At 35.4% G+C, this 22,472-nt stretch overlaps 1 protein-coding gene across 6 annotated transcripts in view; it reads right to left on the reverse strand.

Annotated features, from left to right (window-relative positions):
- LOC149573067 (Polynucleotidyl transferase, ribonuclease H-like superfamily protein) overlaps positions 1–22,472 on the reverse strand; it is a 204,049-nt gene that overhangs the window by 50,651 nt on the left and 130,926 nt on the right. For all 6 annotated transcript variants that reach the window (XR_016360026.1, XM_089814244.1, XM_089814245.1 and 3 more), the window contains 2 exons: positions 11,903–11,963; positions 11,470–11,737 (listed from right to left, as the gene is read on the reverse strand). Coding sequence is in view for 5 of the 6 variants with exons in the window: in XM_089814244.1 (XP_089670370.1) it covers positions 11,470–11,737; positions 11,903–11,963 (329 nt within the window). In the remaining variant the exon portion in view is untranslated. The remainder of the gene's footprint in view (positions 1–11,469; positions 11,738–11,902; positions 11,964–22,472) is intronic.

A 22,472-nucleotide genomic window follows, 5' to 3' on the forward strand; every position in this document is an offset into this window, starting at 1 on the left:
AGGCTCGTAGGATTCCAATCTGCGATTTTGGGAACCAACAGGACGTATTTATAATATTAGGTTTGATTATGTGAGCTGGAAATTTATTATTAAAGGTCAAATTAATATTCCTAGTGGTCACAAGAGTACGAGGAGAGATAAGACGAAAAATCCTGAAAGGAAGTCGAAAGGTCACCGTTGTGAGAATAAAAGGAGAAGAGACCACTTCTTTTTGGTATGCTTGATTTATTACTCTGATTTTTTAGTTCTCTTGTGAGTGTCATTTAGAAAGCTTCAGCTTTCAGCCAATGCGAGGACATAGCTTCTCGTGCAGGCAGGCAGTGGATGCAAACCCATTGTCCGTGGAGATATCATTTCAGGTGTCTCATTTGTGCTTATAGGTTCTTCTCTTGTTTTCCAATCTGACTGTAAAATCTGTGTATAAGATTGGATTGTAGTTAGTTGGTTATTGAATTGCTATTGCATAATACAAGAACGTTTTAGAAGTTATTTGGAAGTTGTTGGTTATTATATTGCTGTTGTATAATGCAATAACATGCTTCCGAATTGTTGAAAAGTTGTTGCTTTAGTGCTTTTGATTTGTACTGCATTTTCATATGCTTGAGTCTTTAATATCATTTTGAAAAAAAAAGGCAGATTAATTGGAGAGAGTTTGGGTTTTATTTGTTGTTTGTATTTTCATCTGCATGTGGATGTATTTCTAAATATATTATTTAAGAATGAGTTTGAGAAAATATCTATCTAGGTATCATCTGTTATTCATATTGCTGGTTATTTGTTAAGTGGGTTCGTACTCAGAGATTTATATTAAAGGGAAAACAAGAAAAAAAAATCTGGTTCAGGACAATAAAGTGTTGGTTGGGTTTATTGCAGTGCTAGCACGGATCATTATAGTGGTATCAGAGCTGGTTTTCCTACCTGCCTGTGAAATTATAACAGAGTCAAAAAAATTATAAGGATTCATCATGAATCTAAAAATGTTTTAAAACATCAAGATTGTTCGATAGTCCCAAGGACAAAACACCTAAGGAAAAGAGGGAGACTGGATGTAGCCCAACATCTCTTTGAAATTGTTCTAAGCTCTAGTACGAGATGTCAATGTACTCTATGCAATAAATTTATTTTAGAGGAAGGATAAAAGTATCATGTGGGAGCCCTTAGTCCTAACTGGAAACTCTTATGGTTATAGTCCTACATCTATGGTTTCGGGAGGAAGGTGAAATAGGCCGAGGTTAATGAAGAAAACATCATTATTGTATTTGGAGGTTTGGAAGGGTGTCATTGACAAGAGGTCAAAACCACACTCACTCCAGTCAAGTTACAGTAGCAAGTTATTGACTGATAGTGTCGACAGATTAGTCAACCAGGAGACAAGGACTTGGGCAACATTGCTTGACAGTTCTAACTAGGGCACACCCTCCTGCAAGCAGCTTCATTCTCGATTGCACTATGAGAAATCTGGAGATCCGCATGATCTAGTCTCGACATCCATTATTGGCAGTAATGGGCACAGTTTTATTCACGAGATATCAAGTATCGAGCTGCATATTTTGAAGTCGGGCGATATAAGTATAGACTGACGAGATTACAATGGTTAACTGTTGGTATTTTTATTATTCGATCTATGTCTAGGTGGAGGCGATAAGTTAAAAGATCGAGAGGTGTCATTGGGATCTGTTGTCGTGTTAATACACCCTTCGCAAAAGTAACAGTTATCAAGAACAGGCTAGTGTGGAAGCAAGTCGAGTTCTCACTGCACAGTTAAAAGATCAAGAGGTGTCACTGGGATCTGTTGCCGTCTTAATACACCCTTCGCAAAAGTAACAACAGTTAGCAGGAATAGGCTAACGTGGAGGCGAGTCGAGTTCTCACTGCACAATTCCGATTTCCATATCGGCTCTCAGTATTAATCGCGGATAGGAATTCAAAACAATATAACTCTCCATGGCTATGAATCGGTTACAAACAAGTGATAGGAGGGAATTTAGTTGTCCGCCAAATTGCATAACAGAGTTCAATGAAGCAAGTCCAACGGTAACAATACATTGCAAGAGCAGAGAAAGGATGTGACGGGTTGAGGCACCATTAATTCCACCATTTTTTTTATAATCGTTGGGAGGTTCTGAAGCGTAACTCGTTACTAGACCCGGCTATTACAATAATCAATCGGTGGTATTAAGTTATTCCTTGTCAGTATTGTAATGCACATGGTATTTGAACGCCCTTCGATAAAGGGAATGTTAGTGGCCAGAATAGTTTGAGAAAGATTCTTTATTGTGGATGAATGCACAAGATTTTTAAGACATATACTATGCAATGGTGCCAGGTGTAAGAAGAGTCGTGTATAACCGATGAAGAAATTTTAGCATCAATACATCCATCATGCACGCATTGAGCACATATATCTTTTGTTATGGGAAATATTTCACTAAACAACAGTTGTCTCGAGTGTTCCAAGTATTTTGAGAAATGCTAATGCAAGGATTCAGAACTGAGAACTAGCGTGGGTGACTAAAGCTGCAGGTTACGTCGTTACTCCTATGCAGAAGGAAACATCCACCTTACGTGTCTATTGCACAGAAATTTTTCTTGTTGCTTATAGGCAATACGAAGGAGTGGACAAAGATCTGATGAAAAGTCTCGGAAGGGCACTCTAGCAGAAGCAAAGGTTGAGTTTGCACAGTGCAATCCCAAGGGAGAAACAACGTTATTAATTCAAGGTTCTGAGGATCAATCTCCAGAATCTCCAATGGAAACAGAGTTGGAGGGTCAGTTTGAAGATTCGCTCTCAAATGACCATGGGCTATTAGAGGCAGTTAAAATAATCGCAGAGGGAATGTCAGCCAATAAATTTAGGAGCAGACCGAATAGAATTAGAGGGCGTTGTGTGACTGTCAGCAGTGGTGAGATGGTAATTTATAGTAAAGCACAAGTTCAACTGTCTCAAACTAGAAAGTCACCCATTTACACATCAGACGACAAACGTCTTCTACTCACATTTTGTAGGTAGTTTGGAGGAATTCCGAAGTGGAGTAGTCTGCGACTTGAGCACAATATAGACATTGGAGTCCCACCCTTAGCAGCAAGGTTCATGGGGCCTAACCATCTCAAAGTAGCAATTACCTTGGCCCTATGTCAAGGATAGGGAGTTCGAGTAGATTGATCATCATTTAAGGAGTCAGCCAACAGAATCATTCTATCGGGATATTTTCAGTTAGACCAATAAGCTAGTGAAGTCTATTCATCATTCCTTGGTCAAGTTGATGAATAGGGACAGGGGAGCTACCATCACACGACGTAATAGAAGCAATTGAACAGCTACATAGGGAAATAGTTGGTTACCAAATTCAATGTCAGGAACAAGAGTCGAAGAAGATAACAAACTAATTTGATTTCAAGTTTGGGCTATCACAATTAGCTAAATGAGTGCAAGATTAGCAAAGTTAGTTGGAATCTCTCATCAACACCAATACCTCCCAACTTGCAGTCACGCCAATAAGATCCTGTAGTAGAAATTAATAGGTCTATTTGTACTTAAAGTTTGTAACGTCATACACGGAAGTGTTATTTTGTATCATTTGAATCAGATTATATTTCCCCCACTTGGAAGACTTTCAGCATGCAAAGCCCATGAAGTAATGTTGTGTGGTCAATAAGTGTTGGGATTTCATAAGGGTCACTATGACTCTAATTTGTAGAATTCATATTACGAAGAATAGAATAGAATATAGTTGTTTATCAGTCTCACAATAATGGCATAACAACTTTTAGCAATGGGAAACGATTTGGATAATATCAAGAAAGATACTATGAAGCCACAAGAGCAATTAGTCCAGAATTCAAATTCCGTTATAAAAACAAAAACACTCGACATTTATGGAGAGTATAAAGAACTTCCTACCTGAATCCAAAATGATTTATCATTCAATGACTACTAGGATTTTTATCTAGCGTAGCAAAATATGACTGATATGGCAAAAACAAAGTATCTGGAGTTGGTCCAGGATCTCTTTGCAAACGAACAGTACACAGGGGTGTACGAAGAATTTTCGATAAACCAGAATTATCACTTGAATGGTCTTGAAATAGAAGAGCCGACAACTACCAGTGATTTGCAGCCTTCTCACAATCATGTAGAAGATGTTACACAAGGTGCAGGTTTCTTCATTGGTGACTTGGAGGAGAGCTTTGTTAGGCAAAATAATGAAGTAGATTGTACACAAGGTAATAACAGTTTGGAACCTTCATATCATGAACCATATATTCATGATACTCATAACGTGAATTTAGAGGAACAACCTAAGATGACATTGCAAGACAGTGAATAGCTTCTGCGAGGAGATAATGAAATACATGCCTTATAGAATCAACTAAAGGTTAGTAAACACATGGTTGTGGCATCCTTGGTGCAGTATGACAGTACCCACGAGTTGGTTGAGGAGCTCTACAGGAAGGTCGCAAGGGAAGGGGAAGGTGACTGGCATGTGGCCGATTTATAGAAGGTCAAAACAGCCCTAGAGACTATGAAATCAAATTACTTATATCTATTGTCCAACAGGGATTATATTCTTAAGGTTGCTGAGATTTATGCAGCACTGTCAAATAGGGAAAAGCATGAGATTGAGGATCTCAACAAGATGCTTAAGTATGTTTGAGAGGCACTGAGTGAAAATCAATTTTCTCTATAGAGAGCAAAAAATCAAATCAAGCTCATAGAACACTCCCAAGAACATGAGAATAGAATGAAGCAGGAGTTCTTCCAAGAAGTCATTGAGAGCATTCAACAGATGTATGACTTGGATAGCTGCCCCAAACAGTTAAGTAGCAAAATTTCAGAACACTTTCAGCTTGTTGACAACCCTTTGTTTGAAGTTGTTGCTGATTGGACGTCCGACAATCATCTTTTTATGATAAATGAGGGATCATCTCTTGTTTGCCATGAAGAGGAAGAGTTTGATTTCAAACTTTGAGATCCTAGCTTAGACCCTAGCAGTGAATCCGGATCTCAGCATGGGAATGATGGATCAACTTCTATTGCTTATCATTTGAACAGCCCCAACATATTTTCCGATTTCACCCCATTCAGAAATTGGGTGAATTTTCTTCATCAGCCTCTGAATAGTTCTCAATGGAGTATTTATGTGAGGCTTGTGGTTAGATTCTCAGCATCTTTCATATTCATAGCACCTATGCACTTGGAAATTCTCCAAGTTTATGCCGACAGTATGAATTTTGATGTCCATGGGATGGTGGTTTCAGCTTTTGAGCAGCTCATTTCTTACATCATCCATTTAGGTCAGGTCTTCACATTCTACTAGATTATACATGGACCCTGGATATATTTCTATCTCATTATAGCAGCGAGGCAGCATAACAAAGTTTGGGATCCAGGTGTTGGCAGATTGTATCTATGGTTGGACGAGGATTTTATTGTGGTCCTATTCAGTTTGAGGTTGAATATAGTGATGGTTCTCCTTTCAACACCAGCAGTAGATAGGAACCGAACTGTCTCACGACGTTCTAAACCCAACTCACATACCACTTTCATCGGCGAACAACCGAACCCTCGAGACCTTCTTCAACCCCGGGATGTGATGAGTCGACATCGAGGTGCCAAACGACTCCGTCAATAAGAGCTCTTGGGAGTCATCAGCCTGTTATCCCCAGCGTACCTTTGATCCATTGAGCGAGAGCCCTTCCACACGGGACTCCCGGATAAGTGTTGATCAGTTTACAAGCGCAACGTTTCTTCGTAGAGTACTATGGGATCCAGGGATTCGGTTGACAGGTGGTTTGCAGAGTGGTACCGTGCTTCACAGTTTGGCCAAGTTTGTTGTCAATTTAAGCTACTGGGTTAACTATAGATTTATATGGGATCTTGGTACAAATTGCTTGAGGGCAAGCAATCTCAAGGAGGGGAGATTTGTAATATCCCTTCTTTTTGGGGACATTAGAAATATAGAGAAGAGACGTATTTACAATATTAAGTTTGACTATGTGAGCTGGAAATTTATTATTAAAGGTCAAATTAATATTCCTAGTGGTCACAAGAGGACGAGGAGAGATAAGATGGAAAACCCTGAAAGGAAGTTGAAGGGTCACCGTTGCAAGAATAAAAGGAGAAGAGACCCCTTCCTTTTGGTATGCTTGATTTATTACTCTGATTTTTAGTTCTCTCTTGTGAGAGTCATTCAAAAAGCTTTAGCTTTCAGCCAGTGTGAGGACGTAGCCCCTCGTGCAGGCAGGCAGTGGATGCAAACCCATTGTCCGTGGAAATATCATTTCAAGTGTCTCGTTTGTTCTTATAAGTTCTTCTCTTGTTTTCCAATCTGACTGTAAAATCTGCGTATAAGATTGGATTGTGGTTAGCTGGTTATTGTATTGTTGTTGTATAATACAATAACATTTTAGAAGTTATCTAGAAGTTGTTGATTATTATATTGCTATTGTATAATGCAATAACATGCTTCCGGATTGTTGAAAAGTTGCCGGTTTAGTGCTTTTGATTTGTACTACGTTTTCATACACTTGAGTCTTTAATATTATTTTGAAAAAAAAGGCAGATTAATTGGAGAGAGTTCGGATTTTATTTGTTGTTCATATTTTCATCTGCATGTGGATGTATTTCTAAATATATTATTGAAGAATGAGTTTGAGCAAATATCTATCTGGGTATCATCTGTTACTCATACTATTGGTTATTTGTTAAGTGGGTTCGTACTCATAGATTTACATTAAAGGAAAAACGGGAAAAAAAATTTGGTTCAAGACAGTACAGTGCTGGTTGGGGTTAATTGCAGTGTTGGTATGGATCATTACATAGTGACAAGTTTTTTCTTGAATTTATTTAATATTTTTAATTTATAAAATGTGTGTTAAATGTTAATGTTTATTGGCTATCACTTTATCTAATATTTACAAATATTAAAATCTTATTTAAATTTTACATAAGAATTTAATATAGCAAACCTAAAATTGAATTAAATTGAATTATGCGTATTTTATAATTCAATTGAAATATATAGGAAATTAATAAATTGAATATATAATTATTTAAAACTTTCGACATAGTTATTGAATTCTTGTCTTACATTTCTGACTTTTTATTCTTGGAACTTCTACTGTAGGAAATGGTTGATGGCAGAAAGAGGGACCCTTTTTGAAAACATGGGACCCTAGGACCAGATCACGAAGATGTCCAATGTATCCATTGCCTTAAGTACATGACTTCGAGCATAAGCCATCTAAAATATCATCTTGCAAAAATTCCATGCTACGAGAGAGGCTTTGGCGATCCTTGAGGCATGGTCACAAAATAAGGCAGCAAAAAAGAAACATCAAAGGCCATGTAAGCCCCAATGAAGGGGTTTAGTTCTACAGGGTCACTAACAGGTGCGGAGGCTTCTTCTTCTAGTGGGCCATGGATACGAAGATCATGAAATGTAGGCAGGCATATATCAGAATTTTGGGTTCCACATAAGACTCTTGGTGCTCAACCCAAATTGCTAGGCACTACATTGAACCAAGAGACGCATGCAAAGACAAGGGTGGCAATTGCCAAATTTTGGTACTACAACAATATCCACTTCAATGCCTTATGTCATCCATATTGGGATCAATTGGTCATTGTCATTTTTGTGTCTGGGAAGGGGTCCAAGCCCCCAACTTGTTATGAGGTTAGTGGACCGTTGTTACAGGATGAGGTACAAAGCATTCATCAACTTGAGGAAGAGTGCAGAAGACTTTGGGAATAAAGACATTGCACTATTATATCTGATGGGTGGACAAATGACAGGAATAGGGCGCTCATCAAATTTCTAGTTGCTTTCCAAGGATAGTTTTTCTAAAATCAGTTGTCTCTAATCAAGAGAAAAGTGCAAAGACTTTGCGCAACATTGAGGACGAGGTGACAGTGGAAGTAAGAAGAGTAATGTCTTTCAAATTGTGATTGATAATGCAATTGCATATGCGGCAATCAGTAGACTTCTGATAGATAGGCATCCCACATTATTTTGGAGCCCTTGAGTTGCTCATTGTCTTGTCATGCTCCTTAAGGACCTAGGGAAACTAACTTGGGTGGAGAAGGTGGTTGAAGATGGAAGCAATACCAAGAAGTACATCTACAACCACAAATGGGTCCTAAGTCTTATGAGAGAACATGCTAATGGTAAGGATCTCGTGTGACTGCAGATCACACACTTTCCAACTAATTTTCTCACCTTGCAGAGCATATAGCCACATTGCCCAGCTTGAGGCGAATGTTTTTGAGTGAGGAGTGGTCAGAGAGTCCTTATGCCAAGAAGCCTAAAGCACAAAAGGTTGTGAAGGTTGTGTTTGACGTTAGATTTTGCAAGTTAATGGAGGAGATAAAAATTTTCAAGTCTTGATTGATGATTTATTATTTAATTTTCAAATATTGCACATTGTCGATTTTTGTCTAATTTTTTATGTCTGGGTGTTAAAACCATTTGTGAGGGTTCTACAAATGGTGGATGGGGATAAAAACCCCATGGGGTATCTATATTTGACCATGGATAGGGCCAAAGAGGCCATTCAACACTTCTATAGGGAAAATGAGACCAAATATAGACCCATATGGAACATGATCATAGGTGGAACCAACAAATTCATGCATTTGCCTTCTACTTGTACCCCAAGTTCCATTTCTCCAACACTTTTAGAGCAGATGCAAAGGTTCAAGTTGGTTTGGACACATATTCAAAGATTGGTTGTTGATTTGGACCTTCAAGACCTTGTACTTGATGAATTACAAAGCTACAAGAGGGAAATGAGCCATTTTTTCTTCTCTTGATTACAAATATAGAAGATACACCATGCAGCCAGGTAAAATAAACATGTTTTGTTTTACTATACCAATAATAAAGCTCATTAAGTTTATTGTAATCTTAACCACATTGTAAATGGCCTCTTTTTCTTGTTGCAAATATATGGCGGGAATATTATGGTGTCACAAAACCTAATCTTCAAAAGTTTGCCATTCAAGTATTTTTGCACCCCTATAGCGCTTGTGGTTGCAAGAGAAACTGGAGTACTTTTCAGAACATACACATAAAAGAACAGCAATAGGACTCAGAAACACTTGAATGACTTGGTTTATCTGTGATACAACCTTCAGTTGCACGAAAAGAAGCTGCAAGCAAAAGCTTCATATGAAGCACTTGACTTGGATGAGATTGATCCATATTTAGCAGATTGGATTGCTCCTCTTGGTGGTGATGAAGTATATGCTTTTATGCGCATATGGATGATACTTTATTGATTGATGAGAAGCTAGTTGAGTTTGAGATGGAGGCAGATGAGTGGGATGCGAAAGTGGCAGCACATGAGGAGGAACCTGAGCTTGGTCATCCATTAGAGACTTTTGTCGAGCCTTAGGCACGTATTCAAGCACCTATTAAGGATGTTCCGCCTGCAACCACTTCGACACCACCCACACAACAACAGCAATCTTTTTTGAGCTTTAGTTATAGACACAATTTATGATTTCAACTTCTAAAATTATTGATACTATAACTTGAACTTAACATGTATTCAAAAGCTGTAGTTTCATGGAGTTTGACTTCTAGATGTCAACTTATTTTTCTTGAGATGACATGTTGGTATAAGATTTTATGTTACTTTAGTAAGTTTTAATTTCTATGTATTTATTATTTAACCCCAAACTTTGATTAACATATTGTGGAACTCTCAAATGAGTATATGTTATACAAATTTGGTGTGTATGAGTGCGTTTTTAAGAATATATTAAGAAATTGTGTATTTTCAAACATTGACAAAAGTGCAGATTTATTGCCGAATTCTTGCTGAGTTTTTGGGAGTTCTAAGATTTTCAAAAAAAAACCAAAACCAAGTTTTCAACTTTGGTTCATAGATTTTCCAAATGGAAATAGAAATCAGAATTGGGTATTTGATTAAGTTAATATCTTAGAATTGTGGACATCTTTGTAGTGTCTCAACTTCAAGTCATGTAGAAAGGGACATTACTAAACTGAATAATCAAATTGATGATGTCTTTCAAATATATTTCGCTTAACCCTTTTATTCTAAGTTGCCGGTTCGCGGTTCGGTTCCAGGTTCGGGTTCGAGAACCGGTTCGCTGGTTCGACAAAATTTTGAAAAAGAGTTTGGGTTCGTTTGGGTTTGTTAGTACAAAAACATGTAAAAAAAAAAAAAATTTAAATATATATATATATACACATCTTTACGAAGCATGAGTTAGAATTAGAATGTAGCATAGTTGCATAAACACATTTGAACAACAAAAAACTTTAAAACAACATAAACAATATAGTAGCAAACCACAGCGATCATTGGAACCCCTAACGACTAGATCTCTTCCCTTTCATTTAAAAAATTCATAACTGTATCTGATTAGTTTATGCAGATCAACAGTAATTTTTAATAAAAATTTCTTCTTTTCATAAATTTATTTACCAAACTCTTATTATGATTAACATAATCGATTGAACATGGTTAAAGACTAATTAGATCTAGCTTGCAGAAGGTAAATCCCTTTGACCAGCTGAATATTCTTCAATCTCTTTGGGCACAATCTCCCAAGCACTGATCAACAACAGTAAACTGGAAAAAGACCATTCATGGAGGCCTTTGGATAACACAGTCTGACATCCCAGATTCAGTATTCTTTAATACAATTTTTAATATACCTAGAGGAGCAATAATCAGCCAAACAGTGATAGACAATGTGGTAAGTAGCTGCCCCACCTGACCATATTCATGTGACCGTAACTTTCTTCTGCAGGGCAACATTTCCCAATAAAACGTTGTTTATTGTTTAGTGTTTGAAAAATTCATATTGCTACTCAAATAGGCCCTGAAATTCCTCGAAATTGGTCATGGTGGTCGCCACATGTTGAGCATCTTCTCTTGTGGGTGTCTCAAATTTAGTAGCATTTTGATTCAAATAGAAAGTGTTTTACAGCTAGGGATTACTCAACACTAAAAAACTGTGGCATTGTAATGCCTACCAACCCAGACCCAAGATGTATCAACATAAATTAAATTAAAACATGCTGTAATGTGGAAAATTTATATGTGATTCTCCTGGGTTCGAACCCTGGTCCGAAATTTTATATGTGGTTCTCTTGGGTTCGAACCAGATCGAACCAGGCCTCCAAAAACGAACCCAGGTCGAATCGGACCAGAACCACGAACCGGTTCGAACCGGTATGTGGTCCGGAGGGGGGGGGAGGTACCTGTGCAACTTAGCTTTTATTGAATGATGTGGAAAAAATTATTATATCATTGCTTACAAGTCATTAATAGACTCTTAGATAAACTTAAAAACCTATCTTAACTACCTTGACAAAATGAATTGAGAAGAAGTTATCAAAATTTTGAATAAATTGTTATGAAATACATATCCACTTACACTAACACAATGTATTATCATGCTTACTCAGGCTTGAAAGAATTTAAAGCATTTACCTTTTTGAATCTTCAACAATGCCAAATCCATGGTAGCTCTGGCATCTTCAACACTATTATGGCCACTTCTTGACTCTTGAATGTCTCTATTCAGAAACTTTTTTGTAATTATTCGTAGAGAAGGTTTATAATGTGCACCTTGGGGATGTCGATATAAGATAGCTGTATCAATTACTAAGTTGTGCACAATCCTTAAGGCCAAAAGATCATTCTCTAATGAGTGGCCAACAAGAATCGTTTCTCTAGAAACCAGGTTCAGGAATTCTTCCTAACAAAGAAATCAGACATACAGTCATTAATAACACTTCCATGAAGAAAAGACTATTTGTTGAATAAAGAATGTAATCTTGTAAATAAGATGGGCAAATTTGTTTATGATTTATCAAGATCACAATAATTAAAGCAACAGAATTTAAAAGACAGTGGGCCCAACCTGAATATCCTTAAGTGTGGTTGTAATATTGGCCATCATCTCACTTGTAATACCACTGTACCTATTTCCATTAATAAAAACAATCACATATAATCTATGGCTAATACCTTCATCCATGTTTGTTCAAGATAACACACAAAAGAAAATTGCAGCATTACAATGCTTATATAAAACATAATCCAACTCCATCTACCTTATTTTGATAGTGATCATTTTGAGAATAAAAGTGCAACTCCAAATGTCACTGCATTCTTGTACAGAGACATTGAATACAACCACAAGTACAAGGACTGTCAAATTAAAGAACAAACTAACAAAGAGTGTTTGGGACGTCAATGGGCAATAGAGTAGAATAGCACCCACTTATCAATGGCAGTGGAGGGAAGCCATCTCCACCTACATTTGTATTGATGATATATAAATGAAACCTTCTTTTATAAAGAATGAGTACATTCTCAATAAATCACCTCTACAAACACATTGACTAGATACACTAGACTTGTTAAGGGAACAAATCCCCACATATCATATAATGGGTGACATGGCAATATTGTTTTAACAACAATACAAATTACAAGCCTAAAAACAGAAAAAAAAAATCATTATGATTTGATAAAGAACTTGTTATATTTATGGAACAGCATGTCCTTCCCTATATTCTAGAAAGTTTCTTCCCAAACATTAACAATTAAGTGGCAGCTCTTTTACATAAGACCACCTCACCATCATCCCCAACTTTATTAATAGTAAAATGTTAGCAAATTGGTCAAAACTAGTTTAATCTAGAGTACTAATATAAGTCAACAATATACTACCAGAGTCAATCTTTGTTGTCAATCAAAAGTCATGCTTTTGTCTGGATCCTTCCCAACTCAGACGTGTTGCAACAATCATGCTTTGTGTTACTTCAAATTACCTTGATTTCCCAAGAATCATATCAACATTCCTACAAGCTTTCTACATACTCATTTGATATTATTATTAACCTAAATGCAAATTTATTATCAGATTTCCAAAAGGCCAGCATTATGACCTTAATTTGGCTCAATCAGAAATCAAAGTGTGTGATGAAACGTCCCACCTTTATTCTGCCCCGAACTTTTCAGTTTTGGTAGCTTGACCATTTCTCAAACAAGTGGGATGCAATCTGATTTTCTGATGTCTAATGCACTTTTCCAATTTCCCCTTCAATGTCATGATGCATAAAATGCCAATCAACAAGTTATCAATTCTAATTACAACTCTGATTATGGGTTGAATATAGATCTGATATTATGACAGAACTGAAACATGGATAAGACTGACCCAAATGTCTGAAACGAGTTCTTAAATTGCCCCCAAAGGTCGGCACTAGGACTCCAAAGTAAGCATTCAAATCTTATGCACAGCTTAGCAATGATATACTATCAAGCCCTTGCTCAAACCAATCTAAACCTACTGCAATCCCTGTTCACATCACTGTAACACAACTGTTCATGCCATTGTAGTGTCACTATTCACGCCATTGTAGCAAGTCTTCAACATTCCCAAAATCTTCAAAATCCTTCACAAAATGTATGTCAACCCTTAGCCATCCATTGTATTATAAAAAATATGGCAAATAAATCTCTGAATTTGAAGCAATACGTCTTCCACATACAAATAAACTGCAAACCATAGCAACTGCAGATCCACAAATAAATGACATTTCCAACTTCTTTTCAATGCCAAATACCTGCAATAAGCTCAATGTGAATTCCGAAAACGAATCCACCCAATATGCCAAGTGAATTTTTGTCCACACTACCGAGAAACTCCAAGGGTTTCCACCCTCAGATTTCCTGTAAACAAAGCCAAAGCTCACAAACTTCTTAGAGAGAAGTATATATTATTCAACTATATAAAATGAATTCCTCAAATCACCTTTTATAATCCTCTCGTGAAGTTTCCGGAATCCTTATTTGAGTTTCCCACTTGTTAATATTTCAATATTTAACTTGCATATAGGAAAATAATAAAATGACCCATCATATAATTTCTTCACTAATATAAAGCCTCTTTAATATCCTTATATCTCCATATGTTCCACCCCATTTGAACTAATAGTTAAATGCTTTATGGTATTAATATATTCAATGCACACTTGACCACTTATAGCAACTATAAACATAAAGATATTTTATTTTATTTATTATATTAGAGTCAATGCTAGATCAAAATTTAATCATTAAACTCCATTAAATGCTAAATATAACACCAACAACTGATCCTGCAAACTTTTCTATATAACCATGGTGCCCTCTAACCATCTAGAATCTAGATGACTTACCATAAATAGCATGGACTCAAACGTCCAGGTGACTTACAAAAAATGTGTATAGATAGAACAGGAAAGACTTCTAAAAGGAAAACCACAAATAAACTAATGGACTGAGATGGAGAGTACCGAAATAGACACCCAAAGAATCAACAAAATAATATTGAATCGTCTTCAGTATGGAGAGTTATGATTTGATAAAGAACTTGTTATATTTATGGATACAACGTGTCTTTCCCTATGAGAAAGTTTGTTCCCAAACATTAACAATTAAGTGGCAGCTCTTCTACGTAAGGCCACCTAACTATTATCCTCAACTTTATTAATAAAAAAAATTTAGCAAACTTCTCAAAATTTGTGTAATCTAGAGTCCTGATATAAGTTAATCAAGAGTGCTGAAATAAGTTAATCTAAAGTGCTGATATAAGTCAACAATCTATTACCAGAGTCAATCTTTTTGTCAATCAAAAGTCATGCTTTTGTCTGCATCCTTCCCAACTCAGAAGTGTTGCAACCATCATGCTCTGTGTCACTTCAACTTTCCTTGATTTCCCAAGAATCATGTCAAAATTATTACAAGCTTTCTACATCCTCAATTTGTTTTATTATTAACCTTAAATGCAAGTTTGTTATCAGATTCCAAAAAGTCCAGCATTATGACCTTAGTTTGTCTCAATCAGAAATCAAAGCAGGTGATGAAATGTCACACCCTTATTCTGCCCTGAACTTTTCAGTTTTGGTAGCTTGACCATTTCTCAACAAGAGGCATGCAATCCTATTTTCCAATGTATAATGCACTTATCCAATTTCCCCTTCAATGTCATGAGGCATAAAATGCCAATCAATAAGATATGGATACTGATTACAACTCCGATTATGAGCTGAATATAAATCTGATATTGTGACAGAACTAAAATAGGGATGAAACGTCCTAAATGTCTGAAACAAGTCTTTAAATTGCCTCAAATGATCAGCACTAGGACTCCAAAGTAAGTGCTCAAACCTTATGCACAACTTCACAAAGAAATACAATCAAGCCCTTGCTCAAACAAATTTAAACCTACTGCAAACCCTGTTCACATCACTGCAGCACAACTGTTCATTCCACTGTAGTGTCACTATTCATGCCTTTGTAGCAAGCCTTCAACATTAACAAAATCTTCAAAATCCTTTGCAAACTTCATGTAAAACCTTAGCCATCCATTGCATCCTGAAAAAGTGGCTAATAAACCTCTGGATTTAAAGCAATATGTCTTCCACCTAGAAATAAACTGCAAACCATTGAAACTGTAGATCTGCAAATAAATGACATTTCCAACTTCTTTTGCAATAAGCTCAATGTGAATTCTGAAAATGAATCCACCCAATAAGCCAAGTGAATTTTTGCGGACACAACCAAGAAACTCCAAGGGTTTCCATACAAACTTCTTTGAGATATAAAAATTATCCAACTGTATAAAATGAATTCCTCAAATCGCCTTTTATAATCCTCTCATGAAGTTTCTGCAATCCTTATTTGAATTTCCCACTTATTAATATTTCAATATTTAACTTACATATATGAAAATAATAAAGTGATCCGTATCAATAAATATAAATTTTCTAGGATCAATTGTGCAAATTTGTTTCTAGCACCAACGTTTCGGATCATAATACATGATCCATCATCAGGATGCAAGAGAGCAAAAGAACATGAAAATGTAGATTGCAGACTGAGGAAGGAATATAAGAGAAGTGAGAGAGTACGGAGTCATGAAGATTAAGGGTGACAAGACCATCAAGAGCCAAAAATAAAAATAAAATAGACAAACTAGAACTACCATACTTGAAGTCAAATAAGAAATAAAAAAGAAGCAGACTAAACCATAAGAATATATATATATATATATATATATATATGAAAATGATAAATAATACAAGAAAAACATACAAAATAGTATGAATTTGAAGGATGAATTAATATGTACATAAGTAATATTTGAATTAAAGAAGGAAAAAAGGAAAAGAAGGCAAAGATATTTGAATTAACAATGAAAGTCATAGATATTAACACTAAGGAATAGAAGGTTAAACAAAATGAAGAAAAGGAGAAAGAAAGAAAAGAAGTCAAAGATAAATGAAATAATTCAAATATCTTTGCCTTCTTTTTCTTTTTTCGTTCTTTTTCCTTATTCCTCGTTTTGTTTGTTTTTTCAAACCTTAACAGTGATTTTTTTCTTTAGTATAAAGTAATATAAACTTAATAAGGATGAATTAATATATAAAATATTACTTATGCACATATTAATTCATATATATATATATATATATATATATATATATATATATATATATATATATATATTCTTATGGTTTACTCATCTTTTTTTCATTTCTAATTTGACTTCAAGTTTGGTAGTTTTTGTTTGTCTATTTTGTTGTCCTACATTTTCTCACCACAAAATGTAGGTAACAATATGAAACTTCTTCAACTTAATTTCACATTTCTCTAAGTTAGTCCATTACTTAATTGCATAACATTGCTCAATCAATTGACCCCAATTGATATAATAAATCCTTTTACTAAAGACTTTCATCAAGTCTTTATAGTTTTTTTGTTTGTTGAGCCTGTGCTTGATTTTTGAAGCCTTTAACGTCATTTATCATGTTTTTGAGTGTGTGTTTGTTAGCTTTTGGTCTTTTGGTTTTGCTCAAATCATTGCTTTCGGTTTTCCCTTCGATTCGATCTATCTTAGGGCTTTAATTAGAGTTAGCAATCATAAGATATGATCATTTTGGTGCCCAAAAGGTGGACTCTCTAGGTGCAACTGCACGATCTAAAAATCATGTTATATTTTAATGTTGACATTCGCTTTTTGAAAAATATAACTTAAAATCACTTTATGTTATGTTTTTAAATTACTTAATCACTTGAGTGACAGTGCACTTTGTGTTATATTTTCATGTTGAGTCGCTTTTTAAATTTTTCACTTAAGTGACTTTATTAATTATATAGTTTGATTTAATTTTTGAGTTACTTTATGTTTTAATTTAAAACATCTAAGTAAATATTACTTTATGAATGATATTTACACGTAGTAATTAAACTATATTGTGTGAATGTTATTTTTGACCCAATTTAGTGATATTTCCTCAAAATTCAATTTGACATGTGCTTAATTGATCACTTAAGTTGTGCAAAACATGTCTTTCAACTCATTTGCATTTAAATATGCAAATGCCTCTAGAGACCACATTTTTGAACTAAAAGGGCATTTTTAAAACACTTAATCATGTAAATACATGCATTTTAAAATATGCAATGGGCTTTGTAGAGTGAGACTTGCATATTTGAGTGTTTTCAAAATATGTAATCACCCTCCAAGAGTGTGTTTTGCACTAAAAGGGTTATTATAACAAGTTTTTAAAATATGCATTGCTCCTCCTAGAATGTGTTTTGCATCTTGAGGGCAAATGCATGTTTTAAAATATGTCAGCGCTTTGCATAGAGAAGTCCTTCCATCTTATTTAAAATATGTATTGCTTCCTCTATAGTGCATTTTGGATCTATTACATGCATTGGCAAAGATAGAACCTGTTTTTGAAGATTCAAGGGCAAAAAACTTCATGTTTTCTTCTTCCCAGAACACGTTTTCCATAAAAAATACTTAGATCTGCCCATGTAATGGCTTGAAATCCATGAGGTCGTTTTTCCATATTTATGCATTCCCATGCATTAGGCGTTGAAATCCATGCAAGAAACAATGCAGATTTTGAGGTTTTGAAGCCTCGTTTTGGAGAAAAATGCCCAGATTTGGGACTCTTTGATCACTCTTTTCCTCCAATACAAATCGTTTTGGCCTTGTGATCCATGTGTTTGCTATTGAAGAACATGTTTTTGCCTTTAGATGTTAAAAATGCTTCATTTCATGCCCTCTATGAATCAGGTTTTTAAAAAAAGCCCAGAATTTGAGAGTTTTCCAACACGTTTTTGGCCAATGGAGGATCGTTTTGGGGTTTGAATCCATACGTATATCATCTATGAACATATTTTTGCATTCCCATAGCAAAACCACCTTATTCTATAGCATTCAAAGTTAAGGCTTTTTGCAAAAATGTCTTATGTATTGGTGATCTTTGACCACATTTTCGGCATTCTCATGTCAAATCCAACCATTTAATGCTCATTAATCATCCATTACTTGCAAGCGTGGAGGAAGTCAAATAGTAATTTGTAAATCCGGATTTGAGGGAGAATTGATCTTCACGTCTATAAATCTTGTTATTTTGGCTCTTTGATCTCCAAGTGGAAATTTTCAAAATTTCTCATTAATTCATTCTTCTCTTGCTATCTTCTTGCATATTTTAGCTTGATGTTGCACGCTTGTTCATAGATATGCCATGAAAAGTGCAATTTGCGTTTAAATATGATGAAAACTCTCATTTTCACACATTTGAATTTTTCCCAAACTCCAAATTTGAATTTGCACTCGAAAGCAACTTGCTTATTCATATGTTTGAGTCTAAGATCAAAGGTATTTGTTTGTTTTATGCTTGTTTTTGTTGTTTTTTTGTTTGCTTTCTCGTTTTTCTTCTTTTGGAAGAAGTTGCAAGTTCTTTCCCAAGAACTTAAGCGTGTTTCACTTCACTCTACCTTCCACTATTTCATGCAAGTGCATCTCTTCATTCCTCATTTATCATTACATGCCATAGCACTTTGCATCTCATTCTCCACATGCGGTTACATGTAATCTCACCCTTCATCCGCACTTACATGTAATATCATTCTTTATTCTGACTTACATGCATTTCCATTCTCCGAACCCAATCACATGTCACAATTACATGTAATTCACTTTACATGTAATTGCATCTTGAAAACCCATTTTTGACTAAAGGTCACTCTTTAAATGTCAAAAGTCATCATTTGCATGCATTCCCATGTGCCCAAGCTTCAATCCTCAAAGCATTTAAACAAAAACCCATCTTTGCCCACATGCCATCCATTCTTTTAAGTCTGACTTTGGCCCTTTCCATCCAAATACATATGCTTTTCAGTTCATTTCCAGCCATCATATGTGTTTCATAACTATCTAATCCATACTTCTAGCACTCATCCCTCATGGATTCGTCGTTGTAACTCAAATCTCAAAGTTTTCATGGATCTGGTCTCATTGGAAGATGTTTTCATCTTTATGTTGTGGCGCACTTTTCAAGATATGTCAAAACTTCTTCAAAGGACAATGGCATCCTCTCACGAAGACATGTTTTAATTCTCAAGAAGCAATTATTCATGTGGTCTCCACTTTCCCAATGGCTTCTTTGGAACCTGAGTTCGTGTGAGAATATGTAGAGCACTTTGCTTCAAAAAAAAAATAGTTGAAGATGTTGATAGAAAGTTGTTTCGGGTTTACATCCGGACACCATCAAAAAGGTTTTCAAAGTGTTAGAGACTCTAGTTTATGCTGATCTACAAAGGAGAATTCACAACAACTTGAACAAAAAAAGGCTTGATCACATAATGATTTCAAATGACAATAGATAATTCATCAAAGAGAGTCAAAGGCTATAAAAAGACGCAACACCATGATTATCAAAGTGAATGCAGTGGCATGAAATACAAGAACTCCTGATCCTCTGATCATCCAGGATAGCATCGCCAAGTACAAGCACCTTCAGAACAATCCCTAGGTTTGTTTCAATTCTCTTCCATCTTCCTCCTTTAGTTTCAATGTTTGTAGATTGAAGAGGATGTATTCCATGAAATTGTGTAATTACATGAAATTTAATTTTCATGTCCTTATGACATTTAATCCAATAATTTATCTCTTTTAATTTGAAAAGGTCAAAGTTGGTTGAGTTGCTCCCACTTTTTCCTCCATCTTTTTCTCAACTCCTTTTGCCTATATTAAGGAATGCCCCCTTAGTGTAAAAATCATCTTTATTCTGTATGCAAGAGAGCTCTAGAGAAATTGTGCAAGCATAACTTTGATTGTGTAGAACTATTTTTAAAAAAAAGTGAATACAAAGAAGCAATTGAAGTTGAACTTTTGATTGAGTGCAATTGTGACTTGTGCAAGTTGGAAGCTTTGACTGTGATTTGCATTTGTTATCTTTGATTCATGTGTTTTTACATTCTTGATAATAAAGTATAAAGAGTTAGAAAGTAATTGGAGTCGAAGCTTTGACTGGGAATGGTTGTGGAGATATATAGACTAGGAGCTTTGACTGTAGCTTTTATCTCTTTCTTGATTCACAAAAACAGTTAGAATTCTTTACTTTTGGAACTCTTTTTGCCCCAATAGTAAAGGTCATTCTTATAGCATATAGATTAAGACTGGACTTAAAGCCAAACTGGTACGCTTTTAGCTAGCCTTTGAGTTGATGTTGGTTTATCGATATAACCGTTTACAACTTTTGATAGAAGTGTAGTTCGAAGTTTCATCTTGCCCATTACTCGCTCCATGAGTAAGTGGATTCTTTCCTGAAAGCTAGGAGGAAAGAATACTGGTAATACTCTTTCAAATCTCTCAACTTCTTGCTTACCTTGAGTTGATCCAAGGAACAGTGAGAAGGGGAGCTTTCCCTTTAAGGTAAAAGAGATTCTGTCTCACACGTTGTGGCTGGTCTACCTTGTTGGGTGGATATTCTTTCTTTGGAAAGGTGAATTTTTCGAGAAGATTTATACCAGATTTTGCTGAACAGACTCGTCATATTGTGGAAATATGATGAAAGAAATGAATGCTTTCCATTGGAACCAAGAAGGAAGAAAAGCATTTAAAGAAATCAAAGATGACATGCTCCTGTGTTAGTATGTCCTGATTATACAAAAAGCTTCATCATGTACAATTATGCTTCAAAACATTCTCTTTCTGCTATTCTAATGCAGAAAAATGATGAAGGTATTGAATCACCAATTTCGTTCATGAGTTGTCCTTTGAAGGCTCATGAACTGAAATATAGTCAAATGGAGAAACATGCTTATGTTGTTATTAAAGCAATAAAGCATTTCAAGTTCTATATTTTGAATTCTCATATCATTTCTCTAGTTCCAGATACTACTATCAAGACTACTTTGACACAGCAGGATTTTAGTACTAAAAGAAGAAATTAGATTGCTAAGATTCAAGAATATGATATGGAGATACGACATACCAAGTTAATTCGTGGTAAAAGTCTATGTCAGCTTATGGCTGAAAATAAACCCTTGCAAGTAGAAGATGAGAATTCTTCTTCTCTTACTATTGTTTTCTTCATTAGCACTACGGATGATTGGTACTCTGATATGGCATACTATTTGAGCTATGGCGAATGTCCTCCACATTTGACATACAAAGAACGAAGAACTCTCAAGTTAAAAGCTTCAAGTTTCATTCTTTGGGAAAATGGAGTTTACAAGCGTGCAATGGATGAAACATTCCTTAGATGTGTTGATAAAAGTCAGCAAGTACGACTTTTGGATTCTTTTCATAATCAGGCATGTGGTGGACACTTCACAACACCTGTCACTGCACATAAGATTTTGAGAGCACCATACTATCGGCTCACACTTTTTCATGATGCTTATCAGTGGGTGAAGAAATGTGAATTGTGTCAACAATTTGTTCGCAAGAAAAAACTCGTTGCTCTACAATTAAAACCAATGGTGATCGATGGATCGTTTCAACAATGGGGAATTGATTTCATTGGTACTATTAATCCATCGTCAAGCAAGGGTCATACACATATCTTAGCAGCAACAAATTACTTCACTATATGGGTCGAAGCAATTCCAGTGAAAGGTTCTACATCCAAAATAATTTGTGACTTTCTGAAATAGAACATCATTTCACGTTTTGGTGTTCTGAACAAGATTGTTTCAAGTAATGCAATTGCTTTCTCATCTAGGGAAGTGACTAGTTTTTGTTTCAATCATGGGATAACTTTGGTGAGGACCTTTCACAATTCATCAAATTGCACACGAAAACAATTTTTGGCTTGCATATCGTGATGGAACACCAATACCACTGCCCTACAATGGACAAATCTGAAACATTACTTACAATAATTATCAGTTAAGTACTTCTTCTACATAAGTTTTGTTTTAGGTCATAGGTTTTTATTTTTATTTTTCTTTTGTCGCCTGACTCTATTGCCCAATGGAGTGGATGAAAGCACTCAGAGAATTGGATTCTATGTCAATTATTGTTTTCAAGAACAAACAAGTAACATTCCCCAGAGAGAGCTAGTTGTTGTCTTGCATTTTGTCACCACAAAAATGCAGATAACAATACGAAACATTTTCAACTTAATTTC

Source organism: Cupressus sempervirens, chromosome 2, assembly GCF_028749045.1.
Source record: "Cupressus sempervirens isolate cs-2001-9-10 chromosome 2, ASM2874904v1, whole genome shotgun sequence".
NCBI lineage: Eukaryota > Viridiplantae > Streptophyta > Pinopsida > Cupressales > Cupressaceae > Cupressus > Cupressus sempervirens.